This window comes from Ranitomeya variabilis, chromosome 4 (genome assembly GCF_051348905.1).
Source record: "Ranitomeya variabilis isolate aRanVar5 chromosome 4, aRanVar5.hap1, whole genome shotgun sequence".
Classification (NCBI taxonomy): Eukaryota; Metazoa; Chordata; class Amphibia; order Anura; family Dendrobatidae; genus Ranitomeya; species Ranitomeya variabilis.
The window spans coordinates 227,628,786-227,650,016 of NC_135235.1; the positions used below are offsets into that span (position 1 = coordinate 227,628,786).

At 49.1% G+C, this 21,231-nt stretch overlaps 1 protein-coding gene across 1 annotated transcript in view; it reads left to right on the plus strand.

The window, feature by feature from the left end:
• The first annotated feature begins 19,082 nt into the window (after window positions 1-19,082).
• LOC143770479 (phospholipase A2 inhibitor and Ly6/PLAUR domain-containing protein-like) overlaps window positions 19,083-21,231 on the plus strand; it is a 29,750-nt gene continuing 27,601 nt past the window's right edge. The window contains exon 1 of the mRNA XM_077260122.1: window positions 19,083-19,213. Coding sequence (XP_077116237.1) covers window positions 19,162-19,213 — 52 coding nt within the window. The 5' untranslated portion in view covers window positions 19,083-19,161. The remainder of the gene's footprint in view (window positions 19,214-21,231) is intronic.

The window sequence follows — 21,231 nt, forward strand, 5'->3', positions numbered from 1 at the left end:
ACCTTTAACCCCCCCCTCAGGGGTTACAAAGTAGAAGAGCCACAGCTTATGCAGCAGTAGTGGTGCACAAGTCAAAGGTTGCTCTTTTAATTTGGCTCCTTGCACACGCTGAATGGAACACGTATAACATTTAGCCCTTTATACAGTCAAACTGTGTTGGAGGCGCGAGTTCCCTTTGTAATGAGACGCAGCACAGATGTCAAGAATCCCACCTTGGTGCTGGGTGCAGCCTCCCGAGCGTTGTTATTTGCTGTACAGGAGTCTGCGCTGTCGTGTTATCCCCTGGCCTAGCGCTGTTAGCGCTGCCCATCTTCTGACCTCATTTAATGTTGGCTGGTGCGGTTCGCGATGCCCATGAATCACAGCCCCGCAGTGTATTGACATAGTTAAAACACTGCGGGGCTGGGATTCATGGCCTGGCGCAGTACATATGTTCGCCTCTCGCTTGGGTTCTTACACCTGCTTCAGACTGTGTGGCGTCAGCTGATCCCTTATCGCATGCCACGGCCATGAAGCCGCACAGTCTGAAGAAGGCGGAAGGAGAGGAGGGACAGGCGAACTGATGCACTGCTCATGCCCATCAAACACACCCTCGCAGTCCCAAGAAATAAGACACCGAGGGGCGTTGTGTGGGTCAGGGCGGCCGCAGAGGCGCAGGCAGCCAAACAATGATGCCAGAAGACGGGCAGCGCTACCAAGGGGGTTGCAGCGTGTCATTACAAAGGAAAGTCACACCACCGGGACGGTTAAATGGTCACACAGAGGACACATTTTAGACGTGTTTTCCGTTCCACATGTGCGAGGAGAATACGTTTATGAGCCACCTTGCACACATGCAGCATTACCGCTGTACAAGGTGGCCTTAAAAACGTACAAACGCCTGGGGGAGGGGGGACAGGTTCCCTTCAATTTCAGTTCTTGTGTCTGCGTGGCTTTTGCAGGACACGTTGCCGGCTGCACAGCAGGGGAACAGCTGGCGGTGCTGGACCCCACTGACACATTGGCTGGTGTTTTTCTCTGTGCAGCTAGCACATCTGGGCCCCAACTGGCGGTGTGTTAGAGCCCAGGGACAGCAGGAGGAGGAGCAGGAGGAGGAGGAGCAGGGGGAGGGGAGTGTAGGCCGAAGCCTGCACTGGCGGCAGCTTTGGGTCTGTTGTGTCTGCGTGGCTTTTGCAGGACACGTTGCCGGCTACACAGCAGGGGAACAGCTGGCGGTGCTGGACCCCACTGACACATTGGCGAGGTGTTTGGCTCTGTGCAGCCAGCACTTCCGGACAGCAACTAGCGTTGTTGGAGCCCGGGCTCTGCAGGTGGAGCAGAGTGTAGGCCGAAGCCTAATTGAACCGATTTCAAAAGTCACCTTTAACCCCCCCTCAGGGGTTACAAAGTAGAAGAGCCACAGCTTATGCAGCAGCAGTGCTGCGCAAGTCAAAGGTTGCTCTTGTAATTTTTCTCCTTGCACACGCTGAATGGAACACGTATAACATTCAGCCCTTTATACAGTCAAACTGTGTAATGGAGGCGAGAGTTCCCTTTGTAATGAGACGCAGCACAGGTGTCAAGAATCCCACCTTGGTGCTGGGTGCAGCCTCCCGAGCGTTGTTATTTGCTGTACAGGAGTCTGCGCTGTCGTGTTATCCCCTGGCCTAGCGCCGTTAGCGCTGCCCATCTTCTGGCATCATGTAATGTCGGCCGGTGCGGTTCGCGATGCCCATGAATCCCAGCCCCGCAGTGTCTTAACATTGTTAAAACACTGCGGGGCTGGGATTCAGGGCCTGGCGCAGCACATATGTTGGCCTCTCACACTCGGGTCCTTACACCCGCTTCAGACTGTGCGGCGTCATCTGATCCCTTATCGCATGCCACGGCCATGAAGCCGCACAGTCCGAAGAAGGCGGAAGGAGAGGAGGGACAGGCGAACTGATGCACTGATCCTGCCCATCAATCACACCCTCGCAGTCCCAATAAATAAGACACCGAGGGGCGTTGTGTGGGTCAGGGCGGCCGCAGAGGCGCAGGCAGCCAAACAATGATGCCAGAAGACGGGCAGCGCTACCAAGGGGGTTGCAGCGTGTCATTACAAAGGAAAGTCACACCACCGGGACGGTTAAATGGTCACACAGAGGACACATTTCAGACGTGTTTTCAGTTCCACATGTGCGAGGAGAATACGTTTCTGAGCCACCTTGCACACATGCAGCATTACCGCTGTACAAGGTGGCTGGATAACGTAAAAACGCCTGGGGGAGGGGGGACAGGTTCCCTTCAATTTCAGTTCTTGTGTCTGCGTGGCTTTTGCAGGACACGTTGCCGGCTGCACAGCAGGGGAACAGCTGGCGGTGCTGGACCCCACTGACACATTGGCTGGTGTTTTTCTCTGTGCAGCTAGCACATCTGGGCAAAAACTGGCGGTGTTAGAGCCCAGGGTCAGCAGGAGGAGCAGGGGGAGCGGAGTGTAGGCCGAAGCCTGCACTCGAGCAAGTTGAAAGGAAACCTTTAACCCCCCCCCCCCCCCAGGCGTTTGTAGCTGAAAGAGCCATTGTGTACAGCACTAATGCTGGAAAAGGTAAACTTAGCTCTTTTAATTATGGTCCTTGTACATGCGGAACCTAACATTTATGAAATGTGTCTCCTCACAGCGTTAAACCGTCCGGTAGGTGGAACTTTCCTTTGTCGTGTGACGCAGCACAGCCATCATTTTTACCCCCTTGGCGCCGTGCGCCGCCTCCTCAGCGTTGTTTGAATCTGTCCCGGAGCCTGCGCTGTTAGGTTAGCCCTTGGCCATGCACACATGTTGCGCTGCCCGTCTTCTGACCTCATTTGGTGTCAGGCTGGCTGCGCCTGTGCGGGTGCGCTGGCCGAGATCCCGCCTCGCAGTGTCGTCTAATGTAATCCCACCGCGGGCCTGTGATCCGTGCCCGTGCGCAGTGCATATCCTCTCCTCTCACTCCCCTCCCTACGGCTTTTTCAGACTGTGCGGTGTCACGGCCGTGGCATGCTATTAGGGACCAGCTGACATCGCACAGTCTGAAGAAGCCGTAGGGAGGGGAGTGAGAGGAGAGGATATGCACTGCGCACGGGCACGGATCACAGGCCCGCGGTGGGATTACATTAGACGACACTGCGAGGCGGGATCTCGGCCAGCGCACCCGCACAGGCGCAGCCAGCCTGACACCAAATGAGGTCAGAAGACGGGCAGCGCAACATGTGTGCATGGCCAAGGGCTAACCTAACAGCGCAGGCTCCGGGACAGATTCAAACCACGCTGAGGAGGGGGCGCACGGCGCCAAGGGGGTAAAAATGATGGCTGTGCTGCGTCACACGACAAAGGAAAGTTCCACCTACCGGACGGTTTAACGCTGTGTGGGGACACATTTCATAAGTGTTAGGTTCAGCATGTGCAAGGAGCATCACGAAAAGAGGCACTTTTTCCCTTTGCATCATTACTGCTGCACAAGGTGGCTCCTTCAGTAACAAACGCCTGGGGGGGGGGGGGTCAGGTTCCCTTACATTTAACTTGTTGTGTCTGCGTGGCGGTCGCAGTACACGTTGCCGTATACACAGCAGGGGAACAGCTGGCGGTGCTGAACCCCACTAACACATTGGCGAGGTGTTTGGCTCTGTGCGTACAGCACTTCTGGACGGCAACTAGCGGTGTTGGAGCCCAGGGACAGGTGGAGGAGGAGGAGGTTGGAGGAGGTTGGAGGAGGTAGGAGGGATTGCCACACACACAGCAGGGGAACAGCTGACGTTACTGAACCCCAATAACAGAGGAGGGACTGTTGACTGTGCGTACAGCACTTCTGGACGGCAACTGGCGGTGTTGGAGCCCAGGGACAGGTGGAGGAGGAGGAGGTTGGAGGAGGTAGGAGGGATTGCCACACACACAGCAGGGGAACAGCTGACGTTACTGAACCCCAATAACAGAGGAGGGACTGTTGACTGTGCGTACAGCACTTCTGGACGGCAACTGGCGGTGTTGGAGCCCAGGGACAGGTGGAGGAGGAGGAGGTTGGAGGAGGTAGGAGGGATTGCCACACACACAGCAGGGGAACAGCTGACGTTACTGAACCCCAATAACAGAGGAGGGACTGTTGACTGTGCGTACAGCACTTCTGGACGGCAACTGGCGGTGTTGGAGCCCAGGGACAGGTGGAGGAGGAGGAGGTTGGAGGAGGTAGGAGGGATTGCCACACACACAGCAGGGGAACAGCTGACGTTACTGAACCCCAATAACAGAGGAGCGACTGTTGACTGTGCGTACAGCACTTCTGGACGGCAACTGGCGGTGTTGGAGCCCAGGGACAGGTGGAGGAGGAGGAGGTTGGAGGAGGTAGGAGGGATTGCCACACACACAGCAGGGGAACAGCTGACGTTACTGAACCCCAATAACAGAGGAGGGACTGTTGACTGTGCGTACAGCACTTCTGGACGGCAACTGGCGGTGTTGGAGCCCAGGGACAGGTGGAGGAGGAGGAGGTTGGAGGAGGTAGGAGGGATTGCCACACACACAGCAGGGGAACAGCTGACGTTACTGAACCCCAATAACAGAGGAGGGACTGTTGACTGTGCGTACAGCACTTCTGGACGGCAACTGGCGGTGTTGGAGCCCAGGGACAGGTGGAGGAGGAGGAGGTTGGAGGAGGTAGGAGGGATTGCCACACACACAGCAGGGGAACAGCTGACGTTACTGAACCCCAATAACAGAGGAGGGACTGTTGACTGTGCGTACAGCACTTCTGGACGGCAACTGGCGGTGTTGGAGCCCAGGGACAGGTGGAGGAGGAGGAGGTTGGAGGAGGTAGGAGGGATTGCCACACACACAGCAGGGGAACAGCTGACGTTACTGAACCCCAATAACAGAGGAGCGACTGTTGACTGTGCGTACAGCACTTCTGGACGGCAACTAGCGGTGTTGGAGCCCAGGGGCAGGTGGAAAAGCAGAGGAACACAATGTAGGCCGAAGCCTGAGAAAGTCAAAAGGGAACCTTTAACCCCCCCCCCAAGGCGTTTGTAGCTGAAAGAGCCAGCTTGTGCAGCACAAAAGATGCAAAAGGAAAAGGTGGCTCTTTTCATCATGCTCCTTGCAAACACAGAACTAAACACTTATAAAATGTGTCCCCTGAAGCCGTGAAACCGTCCCGGAGGTGGGACTTTCCTTCGTAATATGACGCAGCACAGCCATCATTACTACCCCCCCGCCGCCGTGCCCCGGCTCCTCAGCGTTGTTTGATTCCGTCCCGGAGCCTGCGCTGTTATGTTATCCCGTGGCCAGGCACACTTAGCGCTGCCCATCTTCTGACATCATTTGGTGTCAGGCTGGCTGCGCCTGTGCGGCCGCGCTGGCCGAGAGCCCGCCTCGCAGTGTCTTCTGATGTAATCCCACTGGGGGCCTGGGATCCATGGCCATGCGCAGTGCATATCCTCGCCTCTCACTCCCCTCCCTACGGCTTCTTTTCCAGACTGTGCGGTGTCACGGCCGTGGCATGCTATTAGGGACCAGCTGACACCGAACAGTCTGAAGAAGCCATAGGGAGATGAGTGAGAGGTGGAGGTTCAGATATGCACTGCGCATGTCCATAGATCCCAGGCCCCCAGTGGGATTAAATCAGAAGACACTGCGAGGCGGGCTCTCGGCCAGCGTGGCCGCACAGGCGCAGCCAGCCTGACACCAAATGATGCCAGAAGACGGGCAGCGCTAAGTGTGCCTGGCCACGGGATAACATAACAGCGCAGGCTCCGGGACGGAATCAAACAACGCTGAGGAGCCGGGGCGCGGCGCCGGGGGGGTAGGAATGACGGCTGTGCTGCGTCATATTACGAAGGAAAGTCCCACCTCCGGGACGGTTTTACGGTATCAGTGGACACATTTTATAAGTGTTAAGTTTTGCGTGTGCAAGGAGCAAAACCAAAATAGCTACCTTTTTCCTTGTGCAGCATTACTGCTGCACAAGGTGGCTCTTTCAGTAACAAACGCCTTGGGGGGGGGGGGACAGATTCCCTTACATTTCAGTTGTTGTGTCAGCGTGGCGGTCGCATGACACATTGCCGGCTACACAGCTGGGGATCAGCTGACGTTACTGAAACCCAATAACACTGGGTCGTATGTTTTCACTGTGCAGACGGCACGTCTGAGCCTCAACTGGCGGTGTTGGAGCCCAGGAATTTAAGTTCAGGTGGTAGAAAGATGAACACAACAGGAGACCTGGATAACGTATACAGTGACCTAATTTTTTAATCAGGAGGAGGAGTGGCAAATTCCTGCGAGATCCAGGCCTTGTTCATTTTCAGGAAAGTAAGCCGGTCAACGTTATCGGAGGATAGTCGCATGCGACGGTCAGTTAGTACACCACCTGCAGCACTAAAGACACGTTCCGATAATACACTGGCCGCAGGGCAAGACAGCACCTCCAATGCATACTGGCTTAGCTCTGGCCATGTATCCAGCTTTGAGACCCAAAACTTGAAAGGGGAAGAGCCGTCTGGGAGTACAGCAAGAGGGCAAGACATGTAGTCTGTCACCATCTGACGGAACCGTTGCCTCCTGCTGACTGGAGCCGTCTGTGATGGTGTAGACTTTTGTGGGGGGCACACAAAACTGTGCCACAGTTGGGCCATACTGGTCTTGCCTTGGGCAGAGGCACTGCTTCTGCTCCCTCTTTGTGCAGAGCCTCCACCACTGCCTGGACGCACTGAGCTGCTTTGGAATGCAGTAGCAGCACTTCTCTCAGTTGGAATGGAGAAGATGATGGAACTGACCAGTGTGTCTTGGTACTCCCGCATTTTTCGCTCCCGGTTCAACGGTGTGATGAGGCTTTCTACGTTGTCCCGGTAGCGAGGATCGAGGAGGGTGAACACCCAATAATCAGACATGTTGAGAATGTGGTCGATGCGGCGGTCGTTTCTCAGGCACTGCAGCATGTAATCCACCATGTGCTGCAGACTGCCAACTGCCCAAGAAACGCTGTCCCCAGCTGGAGGCGTGATCTCTGCCCGCTCGTCATCACCCCACCCTCGCTGTACACACTGAGTACTGGACAATTCGGGAACTCCCTCCTCTGGACGGATGTCTTCCTCCTCCATTGACTCCTCCTCATCCTCCTCACAAACTGTCCCCTGCCTACGCGTTTGTGAGGAACCACGTGGCGCTGACTGTCCAGAAGATGATGGAAGTGGTGAATCCTCATCCTCCACCTCTTCCACAACATCATCCCTTAGCGCTTGCAGTGATTTTTCAAGCAGGCAGATAAGGGGGACAGTCATGCTGACTAGTGCATCATCTGCACTCGCCATCCGCGTGGAATAATCAAAGGGACGCAAAACCTGGCAGACATCCTTCATAGTGGCCCACTCTGTGGTTGTGAAGTCTGTACGGCGCTGACTGCGACTTTTTTGCGCCTGATACAGCTGGTACTCCATTACAGCTTGCTGCTGCTCACACAACCGCTCCAACATATGTAACGTGGAATTCCACCTGGTAGGTAGGTCACATATGATGCGATGTTCCGGCAGGCGGTGTCGGCGCTGCAGAGCCGCAATGCGCGCTTTTGCCGTGCTGGAACGCCGCAAGTGAGCACACTCTAGGCGGACCTTGTGCAGCAGTGCATCAAGATCCGGATAGTCCCTCAAAAAACTCTGCACGACCAAATTGAGCACATGTGCCAGACATGGGATGTGAGTGAGGTTGCCGAGGCCCAGGGCTGCCACCAGATTTCGGCCATTATCACACACTACCATGCCTGGCTGGAGATTCGCTGGCTCAAACCACACATCGCTCTCCTGCTTGATGGCATTCCAGAGCTCCTGCGCTGTGTGGCTACGATTCCCCAAAAAAATTAATTTCAAGACGGCCTGTTGACGTTTGGCCACGGCTGTGCTCATGTCGGTCGTAACAGGTACACGTTCATCACGGGTCCATGTGGAGGTGGACTGTGACGGCTCCTGCAGCGATGATTCTGAGGAACTGGTGTAAGAGGAGGAGTCAATGCGTACAGAATGGATTCCTGCAATCCTTGGAGTGGGCAGGACACGTCCTGCGCCACTCGCACGGTCTGTACCCGGCTCAACTACATTAACCCAATGGGCAGTGAGGGAAAGGTATCGCCCCTGTCCATGTTGACTGGTCCACGCATCGGTGGTGAGGTGGACCTTGCTACCGACGGCGTTCAGTAGCGCGTGTTTTATGTGTCCCTCAACATGCTTGTGCAGGGCAGGGATGGCTTGCCTGCTGAAGTAAAAGCGGCTGGGCACACTGTACTGTGGGACTGCCAATGACATCAAGTCACGGAAGCTGTCAGTCTCCACCAGCCTGAATGACAGCATTTCCAGTGACAGAAGTTTGGCAATGCCTGCAGTCAGAGCCTGTGCTCGTGGGTGGTTTGACGAGAAAGGCCGCCTTTTCTCCCATGCCTGTACTACCGATGGCTGTAGACTGGGCTGGGAGTGTGTGGTTGACTGGGAAAGTGGTGCTGCGGGTGGAATGACAGCGGGTCTCTGGACAACAGGGCCAGAGGTTCTTCCACGGCGATCCTGGGAGGAAGCCGAACCAGCTGCGTGTGAGCTAGAGGAAGAGGCAACACGAGCTGAAGAGGTGGTAGCTGCCGCTGTTGGTTGGCCTAGCTCTTCAGTGTGTTTGTCTAACTCCGCCGGGTGCCTGTTGCGCACATGTTTCCACATGTTGGAGGTATTGAGGTTGGCGACTTTTTGACCTCTTTTGATTTTTTGATGACACACCTTGCATCTGACATAGCAAATGTCATCTGCAACTGTGTCAAAAAAGGACCAGGCACTGCAAGTCTTGGGAGCCCCCCTTTTGACTTTTGGAAGAGACATGCTCCTTACGGGTGCCAAAGCGGAGGCTGCAGGATCCGCAGTCTTCCCCCTCCCTCTCCCTCTTTGGGCCGTACGGGGAATCTCTTCCTCAGAGCTGCTCCCACCACCTTCCTGTCCCTGACGCCAAGATGGGTCAAGGACCTCATCATCTACACTACCCTCTGCCCCCAACTGCTCCTCCTGGGTAGTCTCAGCAGCAGAGCACGCACCAGTAAGTGGCACCTGAGTGTCATCATCAGCTGATGCGGCCTGCGAGGTGGTGACCGGAGCCACTGGCCCACCCGCCTCTTCAGAGGAAGACAGAAAAAGCGGTTGGGCATCACTGCACCCTGCCTCTTCTTCCATTTCTCCAATGCTGCTTGGCTGGCCCCCTGTTTCCAAGCCAAGAGATGATTCAGAGAACAGAAGTAGAGACTGCTCCTGTCCTGGGATCTCTGTCTGCCTGGGCAATTTTGCAGGTGGTGAAGAGACAGATGGCTGCTCTCCAGTGCTCTGTGTCTGAGAGGATGTGGCACTAATGGAAGTTGATGCATTAGCTGCCATCCATCCCACAACGGCTTCAATTTGGTCTTGACGCAGCAGCGGTGTACGGCGCTCGGCGACAAAGCTGCGCATGAACGACTGTTCCCTTGTGAAAGTGGGTGCTGATGACTCACCGGTGCCCGCAGCAGGCACAGAATCCCCACGTCCCCTCCCTGCTCCGCGCCCACGCCCACGCCCACGTGCCTTACTCACTGCCTTCTTCATCTTGGTTGACTGATAAAGATAAGCAGAAAAGTACTAACGGCTTTATGTGCTTATTCCTGAGCAACTCCTCCTAACAGGTATAAGACACACTAATTTTCTAAAGTGTGGACTAGACTTGAATATGAGCTAATGTGGCCTACACAAATGTAAAGTGGTGTAACTGGTGTGTTTGGTGAACTTTATTATTTATTTATTTTTTGGGGGCTGAACTGACAACGGATAGAGCTGCAGTCACACGGAGACCGTGCAGACAGCCGTAAACGGCGCTGCAAGGCCCAAAAACCCTCCTCTACTTTATCCTATGTAGTGTTTTTCCACAAATTAGCTGGAGACGGGTGGAAAGACACTAATAGGATTTTTTTAAATTAATTAGCAGCAGACTACACTACTTGAAAACAAAATGAAAATTGATTTGGCGGTATGACGCAGTGAACAACCCTGAGCTGGAGACAACCAAGCTACGGCTGCTCACAGACTACAGGGCGAGCTGCAGTCACACGGAGACCGTGCAGACAGCCGTAAACGGCGCTGCAAGGCCCAAAAACCCTCCTCTACTTTATCCTATGTAGTGTTTTTCCACAAATTAGCTGGAGACGGGTGGAAAGACACTAATAGGATTTTTTTAAATTAATTAGCAGCAGACTACACTACTTGAAAACAAAATGAAAATTGATTTGGCGGTATGACGCAGTGAACAACCCTGAGCTGGAGACAACCAAGCTACGGCTGCTCACAGACTACAGGGCGAGCTGCAGTCACACGGAGACCGTGCAGACAGCCGTAAACGGCGCTGCAAGGCCCAAAAACCCTCCTCTACTTTATCCTATGTAGTGTTTTTCCACAAATTAGCTGGAGACGGGTGGAAAGACACTAATAGGATTTTTTTAAATTAATTAGCAGCAGACTACACTACTTGAAAACAAAATGAAAATTGATTTGGCGGTATGACGCAGTGAACAACCCTGAGCTGGAGACAACCAAGCTACGGCTGCTCACAGACTACAGGGCGAGCTGCAGTCACACGGAGACCGTGCAGACAGCCGTAAACGGCGCTGCAAGGCCCAAAAACCCTCCTCTACTTTATCCTATGTAGTGTTTTTCCACAAATTAGCTGGAGACGGGTGGAAAGACACTAATAGGAATTTTTGGAAAAAATGTGCAGCAGCCTGCACTACTTCAAAAAAAAAAAAAAAAAGGACAGTATGAGGCAATGAACCACCCTCCCTGAACTGAATACAACCAGCTATGGATGGCCTATGTGGCTGCACTCAGACTAGAGAGTGGGCTGCACTCACACACACACACAGAGAGACCTTGCAGATCGCTGTGAAAACAGCGCTACAAGGCAAAAGGAAGGTGATTAGTAGGTGAACACAGCGGTTGCTAAATTAGCCTTTGGAAAGCACAAAGAAGCAAATCGCTATCTCTAAACTGTCCCTCAGTCAGCAAACAGCGTCCTGTCACTAACTGAATTCACAGCAGAGTGATCGCAAAATGGCGCCAGCGACTTTTAAACTGCATCATGACATCATTTAAGCAGCCAATCACAGCCTTGCCAGTAGTTTCATGCCCTCCATGCTAAACAGGATGTGCCCACACTTGGAATCTTTCTCATTGGCTGAATTTCTGAATTTTGAATCATGGAACTTCCGATTCCGGTATCCGATACGCGCCAAGTATCGGAATCCCGGTATCGGAATTCCGATACCGCAAGTATCGGCCGATACCCGATACTTGCGGTATCGGAATGCTCAACACTAGCCGCGATGCGTTCTTATTAGTGTTGAGCATTCCGATGCTGCAAGTATCGGGTATCGGCCGATACTTGCTGTATCGGAATTCCGATACCGGGATTCCGATACTCTTGTGGTATCGGGTATCGGGTATCGCAACAACATTAATGTTAAAATGTGTAAAAGAGAGAATTAAAATAAAAAATATCGCTATACTCACCTCTCCGACGCAGCCGGGACTTCAGCGAGGGAACCGGCAGCGTTGTTTGTTTAAAATTCGCGCTATTACTTGGTTACGTGAATTCCCGGCTTGTGATTGGTCAGGTCGGCCATGTTGCCGGGACGCGGACCAATCACAGCAAGCCGTGACGAAATTACGTCACGGCTTGCTGTGATTGGTCCGCGTCCCGGCAATATGGCCGCCCTGACCAATCACAAGCCGTGACGTCACGGGAGGCTGGACACGCGCCCATTTTAAAATGAGCGTGTCCAGCCTCCCGGCTTGTGATTGGTTGACCGCGGCGCAACCAATCACAAGCCGTGACGTCACGGGAGGCTGGACACGCGCCCATTTTAAAATGAGCGCGTCCAGCCTCCCGGCTTGTGATTGGTTGACCGCGGCGCAACCAATCACAAGCCGTGACGTCACGGGAGGCTGGACACGCGCCCATTTTAAAATGAGCGCGTCCAGCCTTCCGGCTTGTGATTGGTTGACCGCGGCGCAACCAATCACAAGCCGTGACGTCACGGGAGGCTGGACACGCGCCCATTTTAAAATGAGCGCGTCCAGCCTCCCGGCTTGTGATTGGTTGACCGCGGCGCAACCAATCACAAGCCGTGACGTCACGGGAGGCTGGACACGCGCCCATTTTAAAATGAGCGCGTCCAGCCTCCCGGCTTGTGATTGGTTGACCGCGGCGCAACCAATCACAAGCCGTGATGTCACGGGAGGCTGGACACGCGCCCATTTTAAAATGAGCGCGTGTCCAGCCTCCCGTGACGTCACGGCTTGTGATTGGTCAGGGCGGCCATATTGCCGGGACGCGGACCAATCACAGCAAGCCGTGACGTAATTTCGTCACGGCTTGCTGTGATTGGTCCGCGTCCCGGCAACATGGCCGACCTGACCAATCACAAGCCGGGAATTCACGTAACCAAGTAATAGCGCGAATTTTAAACAAACAACGCTGCCGGTTCCCTCGCTGAAGTCCCGGCTGCGTCGGACAGGTGAGTATAGCGATATTTTTTATTTTAATTCTTTCTTTTACACATTTATATGGTTCCCAGGGCCTGAAGGAGAGTTTCCTCTCCTTCAGACCCTGGGAACCATCAGGAATACCGTCCGATACATGAGTCCCATTGACTTGTATTGGTATCGGGTATCGGTATCGGATTGGATCCGATACTTTGCCGGTATCGGCTGATACTTTCCGATACCGATACTTTCAAGTATCGGACGGTATCGCTCAACACTAGTTCTTATATAAAGGAGTCTTTGGAGAAAGGACATATTCGTCCATCCTCTTCCCCTCTTGGTGCGGGATTCTTTTTTGTGGCCAAGAAAGACGGGTCTTTGAGACCTTGTATAGACTATCGGCTTCTGAATAAAATCACGGTTAAATTTCAATATCCTTTGCCACTATTGTCGGATTTGTTTGCTCGGATTAAGGGCGCCTGTTCGTTCACCAAGATAGATCTTCGTGGTGCGTACAACCTTGTGCGCATTAAGCAGGGAGATGAATGGAAAACTGCATTTAATACGCCCGAAGGTCATTTTGAGTACTTGGTGATGCCTTTTGGGCTCTCTAATGCCCCTTCAGTGTTTCAGTCCTTTATGCATGACATCTTCCGGAAGTATCTAGATAAATTTGTGATTGTTTATCTGGATGACATTTTAGTTTTTTCTGATGATTGGGATTCTCATGTAAAGCAGGTCAGGATGGTGTTTCAGGTTTTGCGCGATAATGCTTTGTTTGTGAAGGGCTCAAAGTGTCTCTTTGGAGTGCAGAAGGTTTCCTTTTTGGGTTTTATTTTTTCCCCTTCTGCTGTGGAGATGGACTCAGTCAAGGTCCGAGCTATTCATGATTGGACTCAACCCACGTCTGTTAAGAGTCTTCAGAAGTTTTTGGGTTTTGCTAATTTCTACCGTCGTTTTATTGCTAATTTTTCTAGCGTTGTTAAACCTCTGACGGATATGACCAAGAAAGGTTCTGATGTTGCTAATTGGGCTCCTGCGGCCGTGGAGGCCTTCCGGGAGCTGAAGCGCCAGTTTACTTCGGCGCCTGTTTTGTGCCAGCCTGATGTCTCACTTCCCTTTCAGGTTGAAGTAGACGCTTCTGAGATCGGTGCAGGGGCTGTTTTGTCGCAGAGAGGCTCTGGTTGCTCTGTGATGAGACCATGTGCTTTCTTTTCCAGGAAGTTTTCGCCTGCTGAGCGGAACTATGATGTTGGTAATCGGGAGTTGTTGGCCATGAAGTGGGCATTTGAGGAGTGGCGTCATTGGCTCGAGGGAGCTAAGCATCGTGTGGTGGTCTTGACTGATCACAAAAATCTGATGTATCTCGAGTCTGCTAAATGCCTGAACCCTAGACAGGCTCGTTGGTCATTGTTTTTCTCCCGTTTTGACTTTGTGGTCTCATACCTGCCTGGTTCGAAAAATGTGAAGGCTGATGCTCTCTCTAGGAGCTTTGTGCCTGACTCTCCTGGAGTCTCAGAGCCGGCTGGTATTCTTAAAGAGGGAGTAATCTTGTCGGCCATTTCTCCTGATTTGCGACGTGTGTTGCAGAGATTTCAGGCTGGTAGACCTGACCCTTGTCCACCTGACAGACTGTTTGTTCCTGATAAATGGACCAGCAGAGTTATTTCCGAGGTTCATTCCTCGGTGTTGGCAGGGCATCCTGGGATTTTTGGTACCAGAGATTTGGTGGCTAGGCCCTTTTGGTGGCCTTCCTTGTCACGGGATGTGCGTTCTTTTGTGCAGTCCTGTGGGACTTGTGCTCGGGCTAAGCCTTGCTGTTCTCGTGCCAGCGGGTTGCTTTTGCCCTTGCCCGTCCCGAAGAGGCCTTGGACACACATTTCCATGGATTTCATTTCAGATCTTCTGGTGTCTCAGGGAATGTCTGTCATCTGGGTGGTGTGTGATCGTTTTCCCAAGATGGTCCATTTGGTGCCCTTGCCTAAGTTGCCGTCCTCTTCCGATCTGGTTCCTTTGTTTTTTCAGAATGTGGTTCGTTTGCACGGCATTCCTGAGAATATCGTGTCTGACAGAGGATCCCAGTTTGTGTCCAGATTCTGGAGATCTTTTTGTGCTAAGATGTACATTGATCTGTCGTTCTCGTCTGCCTTTCATCCTCAGACTAATGGCCAAACGGAGCGAACTAATCAGACGCTGGAGGCTTACTTGAGATGTTTTGTTTCTGCGGATCAGGATGATTGGGTGACCTTTTTGCCATTGGCTGAGTTTGCCCTCAATAATCGGGCTAGTTCCGCTACTTTGGTTTCGCCATTTTTCTGCAACTCTGGTTTTCATCCTCGTTTCTCCTCAGGTCATGTTGAGCCTTCTGTCCTGGGGTGGATTCCGTGGTTGATAGGTTGCAGCGGACTTGGAATCATGTGGTGGACAACTTGAAGTTGTCACAGGAGAAGGCTCAGCGTTGGCCAACCGCCGCCGCGGTGTGGGTCCCCGACTTTGTGTTGGGGATTTGGTTTGGTTGTCTTCTCGGTATGTCCCTCTGAAGGTTTCCTCTCCTAAGTTTAAGCCTCGCTTTGTTGGTCCTTATAGAATATTGGAGGTCCTTAATCCGGTGTCTTTTCGTTTGGATCTTCCTGTGTCGTTTGCCATTCACAATGTGTTCCATAGGTCTTTGTTGCGGCGGTACATTGTGCCTGTGGTTTCTGCTGTTGACCCTCCTGCTCCGGTGTTGGTTGAGGGCGAGTTGGAGTACGTGGTGGAGAAGATCTTAGATTCTCGTCTCTCTAGACGGAGGCTTCAGTATCTGGTCAAATGGAAGGGCTATGGTCAGGAGGATAATTCCTGGGTGGTCGCTTCTGATGTTCATGCGGCCGATTTGGTTCGTGCCTTTCACGCTGCCCATCCTGATCGCCCTGGTGGTCGTAGTGAGGGTTCGGTGACCCCTCCTTAAAGGGCGGGTACTGTTGTGAACTATACTTTTTGGCTCCCTCTTGTGGTCACTAGCGGTATGGCACTTGGATATTCTTTCCCCAGGTTGGTAGTCACCTGGTTCGTTAGACCCTGGGTGTTCCTATTTAAACTTCCTGGATTCTTAGTCCATTGCCTGGCATCAATGTAATCAGTCCTTGTCTGGTTGCTCCTGTCTACTGGTCCTGATTTTTGCAAGATAAGCTAAGTCCTGCTTTCTTATTTTTGTTCATTTGTATTGTTTTGTTTTTTGTCCAGCTTGTTCATAATGTGATTCCTGATTTTGCTGGAAGCTCTAAGGGGGCTGATATTCTCCCCCCACACCGTTAGTCGGTGCGGGGGTTCTTGGATATTCAGCGTGGATATTTTTGTAGGGTTTTTCGCTGACCGCATAAGTCCGCTTTCTATATTTCTGCTATTATATAGTGGGCCTCTCTTTGCTGAATCTAGTTCATACTTACGTTTGTCCTTTCTTCTTACCTCACCGTTATTATTTGTTGGGGGCATGTCTTTACTTTGGGGTACCTTTCTCTTGAGGCAAGTGAGGTCTGATTTTCTCTGAAAGGGTTAGTTAGTTCTCCGGCTGGCGCGAGACGTCTAGAACCAACGTAGGTACGTTCCCCGGCTGCTATTAGTTGTGGGTTAGGATCAGGTATGCGGTCAGCTCAGTTACCACCTCCCTATGAGCTGGTTTTTTATGTTTGCAGACTTTGCTGAAAACCCTGAGATCCTCTACCATTGGGATCATAACAGAGGACTAGACAACTTGCTGGAAAATAGTTCTCCATATTCATAAGCTCTAAAAAAGAGGGAAAGAAAAACGATCATGAAGCCCAATGTGTGATAAAAGATACAATCACTTTATTGTAGCATATAATAACAGGTAAGAGGAAGAAAAAAGTGCATATGTGCGGTATAGAGGATTGCAGGACACATGGTAAGAGCTAAAATGACAATGACATAGGTAAGTAATAGTGTCACACTAGAACTAGCAACTAGTTTTCACAGTATTAAGTATATTTCCAAAACCCTCAATAAGCGCCAAATAGTTAGGTGTCAGGTATCAACAATTCCAGCCAGTATTATGACAAGGCCATATGGTCATTAGTATGGGCATGGACTACATGATAGAATTAATTACAATGGTACCATACCTTGTAGGGCATTTACCCTGACGAAGGCAGGTCCAAAACGCGCGTTGGGGCGGAGGCACATGTTATTAAGACTCTCCCTCTGTGATTTCTCTACAAGGTACGGAGCCATTGTAATAAATTCTTTAAACCCTTTATTCTCTTTAAGACACAGTAATTTTGATTATGTCCAAAAAAGTTATTTCTCCTAAAACAAGACAATGAACAGTTAAGGGTTACCAATCAGTTGTACATTAAAGGGATTTCAGGGTCAGATGTGTTTTTCTGCAATCTCATATGCAATTTGTATGCATGCGGTCACGCGGTGACTACTTGATGATAGCAGTTTCTCTGGGTCAGAAAACTCCTTTAATCTTGGAAGCTTTTGCATATATTTACATTGTTCCGCTTTCCTCCCGTGCTTGACATCTTGTCTCTTCATTACACAGTCAAGCCGATACCAGTGATTAAGGCTCCAGTGCCCTTTGTAAATGTAGGCTTTATTTTACATGTTGTTACATGTTTCATTTGAAGAATGGAATCACTAGTGTACTTAAAAAATGTAAAATGTTTTACCAAATTATATTTTTCAAATTTAGTGCAAAATAGTTATTGCAAAAACCATGGGGTGAAGCTGCCCTAAGAAAGCATATTTCACATTACTAAGAATTCCAACATACTTGGAAGTTGCACTATCAAGGACCCATTTAAAGAAGAACTTCTACCAAATTTTGTATCCTTTTAATATATTGTTACCATCGTATTGTACAGCACTGTTCTTACAATTGCTCCTTTTGCCATTCTACCCTGTAAATGCTTCTCTTTTCTCTATTCTATATAGAAACAGGAAGTCTCTTTTTATTTGAGTCGTCCCCCTCTTCATTTCCAGATCCAGCTGCTCTTTTCTCCCATTGCCAGGGAATTTTGCAGTGACTTATGACACATACATGGAAAATAGACTTCCATTTTCTGCATAGAGCCTAGAAGGATTCATCTAGTTAGTTTCTAACTACATGATGAGTAAATCTAGAAGTGGGAAACAGAGCGCACAATAGGGTGATACCCTATCGAGGGACAGTAGGAGAGTGATGGTTGCGCTCAACTGGTGGAATTGTGACATGCACAACTCCCATGTAAGCATGAAGAAAAACTGCTGCTGTTGCCACGTGGCTCGTGGATAAATCCACCAGGAGATATTGAGTCCAGTTGGATGAACACATTGGTGGAGTAAATCAATTCTTCAGAAATGATGATGAGAACAAGGTTTCTTATTCACAATGTGTTTTAAAGCCCTACCGGTGTCTTTACCAAGTGAAAAAAACAAACAAATGCGACCACATTGAGATTCTGGTTTGGCTATTATCCTAAGTCATGTGACAAGGCTCTTTAAAGGGTCGACATTGACTTGTAAGATTGCTACCTTCCAATAGGTGGCACTAGAGTTCTAGTTCTCTTCCTCTCAGAATTTGTATAATTAGCACTTGATAAAGACGCCGTTACGGCGTCGAAGCGCGTTGTGAACAAAAAACCTTTTTCTCACAATTTCTGAAGAATTGATTTACTCCTGTAGCCCAGCCCACCCGCGTGTTCATCCAACTGGATCAAATCTAATTGCATGATGTCATAGACCTTTTAGAAAACAGAACACTTATCCAAGTAGAAAGGCAAAAGGAGCAATTGTAAGTACACAGTGTTATATCATAGGATATATTGCAATCTATTAAGAGGATAAAAACTTTGTCGGGAGTGCTTTGTTTCTTTAAGTCATGCATGAATAACAATAATGTCATGATTTTGCCATAACTCACAGTTGGCCATTGGGCCCTAGTCTAATATTCTTTTTAAAGGGATTTCAATGTAAATTCAACATTAACTATTACAGAATTGTTACCTGTAATTTGTATATCAGGAAATACAAGGAAAAAAATTAATATTGTCTTCATTGCCACCCATAACTTTCTAAAAAGGGCAACTAAATAATATCGATTCTAAAAATGTAAATTAAAAAAAAAATCAATTTACAGAAAAAAATAAAACACCAGAAAAAAAATACAATTTTTTGGACAGTTTCAGAACCATGACAAAATAAATCTTTCTTTTTTGAGGCTATGTATCACGTTTTGCACCTACACCAGGCATTACACAATTTAACAATTTTAATAATAATAATAATAATAATAATAATGATAATAATCTTTTTTTTAATATAGAGTGCTAACATATTATGCAGCGCTTCAGTTTGTACACATAGCATTCCTTTAAAACAAAAATGTTATACAAAAGTAGATAATTATAATTTCATACTATTTTCCTTTTTGCATTTGCAAATACAAATTTGAAAATTTAGCAAAATTTTTTTGGTGGTCAGAGAGGGGTTTATAATAGAAAAATAAACATGTAAACCTTGAGTTGTGTTAATGGAACATGTCATCTCCTGGTGTATTCCCCTCCCTATCCCATCTGCCGAGTTCTGGCAACACCCATGGATGAATTATAACAGAGCACGGACAGCTGAGATCAAAGCTCTTTTGCTATAATAGTCCTGGAAGCCGAGGGGACAATGAGCTCCTGTCTGCTGATCACCTGCCTCCTGTCTGCTATTGCAGCCACAGGTAAGGACAGTTATTTTTTTTTAAAGGAAATCATATGAAGCAATGATTTCTGTAATATGACCACTGAGCTGGTATGGAGTGCATATAAATAGAAGGGGACTACTCATTCCTCTCAATGATATTCTCAATGTAATATGTAGCTTAGGCAATAAGTACTAAGCTCTCGGCTAAAATATTCTTCATCCAAAGCTCATAAAGCAATTAGTTCCTTATAGAAAACCACAAGTAACAAATAATAATAGTAATATGACAAACTCAGGTCTGCTACACCTCCATTTTCAGCCCTTCTGATAGATAAATAAATCTCTAGAATGTAGGAAGTTTTTCTTTAATTCTTTTGATTTACGTCATCATTATCAACAGCACTTAATTCATGTTGTGTTATCAACCTCTGCATCTATATGTGAACCTGCCTGTTTTATAAGATAGATTTCTAAATTATAAAATAGAAAATATGAATACATCTGTTTTTAATCAACATTTAGATGGCGGGTCTAGTTGAAGATGAATATGAGAAATAATGTGTTTTTTAAGTTAAGGTTAAGTATTTTATGATGCTTTGTGGGTGTTCTGAAAAGTGATATAACATGAAGATTGTGCAGAGATAAGACAAGTGGTTGCAGCTGTTACACTCAGAAGATGTGTAAAAACCACAAGCCTCAGATATGAAGGAAACCAAGAAACCACAAGATGAATGGATGTTGTAAAGTTTAAGGTTGTATCATCCTCTCTACTCTTGTTTTATCTAGTTTTCTAAAAGTCGTGGTAAAATCTGATGACCATAATATTTTCTTTATACCATTGGCAGAAACTTTTATCTTACTTTGAGTTCTGACAAATGTTTCTTTTTTGACTTTAAGGAGGCAATCATCTTCTTCCAGTTAAAATAATTTTGGTAACTTTTGATGATTCTTCTATAAGGATAACAAGTTGGGTTAGTGAGGTGATAGAAAGAATTCATATGGGGTCAATGGGTAAAAGGGCATTTCTGTCCTTGTCACAAGACGTTTAAATGCATGAATGACAGGTTGGTGTACATGGGAAAGGGGGGTATACATGAGTAGAGCTCCATTTTAATTTTTCAATGTGTCCCTATCTCCTTAGGTGAAATCCCTATGAAAAGCATTCATAAATGTGAACAATATGAAAGTGTTGCCTCTATTACAGTATTATTATTATTATTTATTTATTTCTATTGCACCATTAATTCCATGGTGCTGTACATGAGAAGGGGCTACATCAAAATACAAATATCACTTGCAGTAAAGAAACTAACAATGACAGACTGGTACAGAGGGGAGAGGACCCTGCCCTTGCGGGCTTACATTCTACAGGATGGTGAGGAAGGATACAGTAGGTCGAGGGTTGCAGTAGCTTTCGATGGTATGGAGGTGGCCGTGTGGTCATTACAGGTTGCAAGCTTTCTTGAAGAGGTGGGTTTTCAGGTTTATTTTGAAGGATCCAAATGTGGTAGACATATTGGGGCACAGAATTCCAGAGGATGGGGGATATTCGGGAGAAGTCTTGGAGGCGATTGGGTGAGGAGCAAATAAGCGTGGAGGAGAAAAGGAGCTCTTGGAAGGACCGGAGATTGCGTGAGGGAAGAAATTGAGAGATTATTTTGGAAATATACGGAGGAGAAGGGTTATGGATGGCTTTGTAGGTCAGTATTAGTAGTTTAAACTGGATACGCTGGTAAATTGGTAGCCAGTGAAGGGATTTGCAAAGAGGGGAAGCAGGAGTGTAGTGAGGAGAGAGATTAATTAGTTGGGCAGCAGAGTTAACGGCGGACTGGACAGGTGGGAGAGTGTTAGAAGGTAGGCCACAAAGGAGGATGCTTCAGTAGTCGAGGCGGGAGATGATTAGGGTATGCACAAGCATTTTGGTAGAGTGAGGGTTGAGGAAAGTACGGAGTCTGGAAATATTTTTGAGCTGGAGGTGACAGGAGATGGCGAGATCATGGATGAGCGGTTTGAAGTACAGGGCAGAGTCAAGGGTTACACCGAGGCAGTGGATTT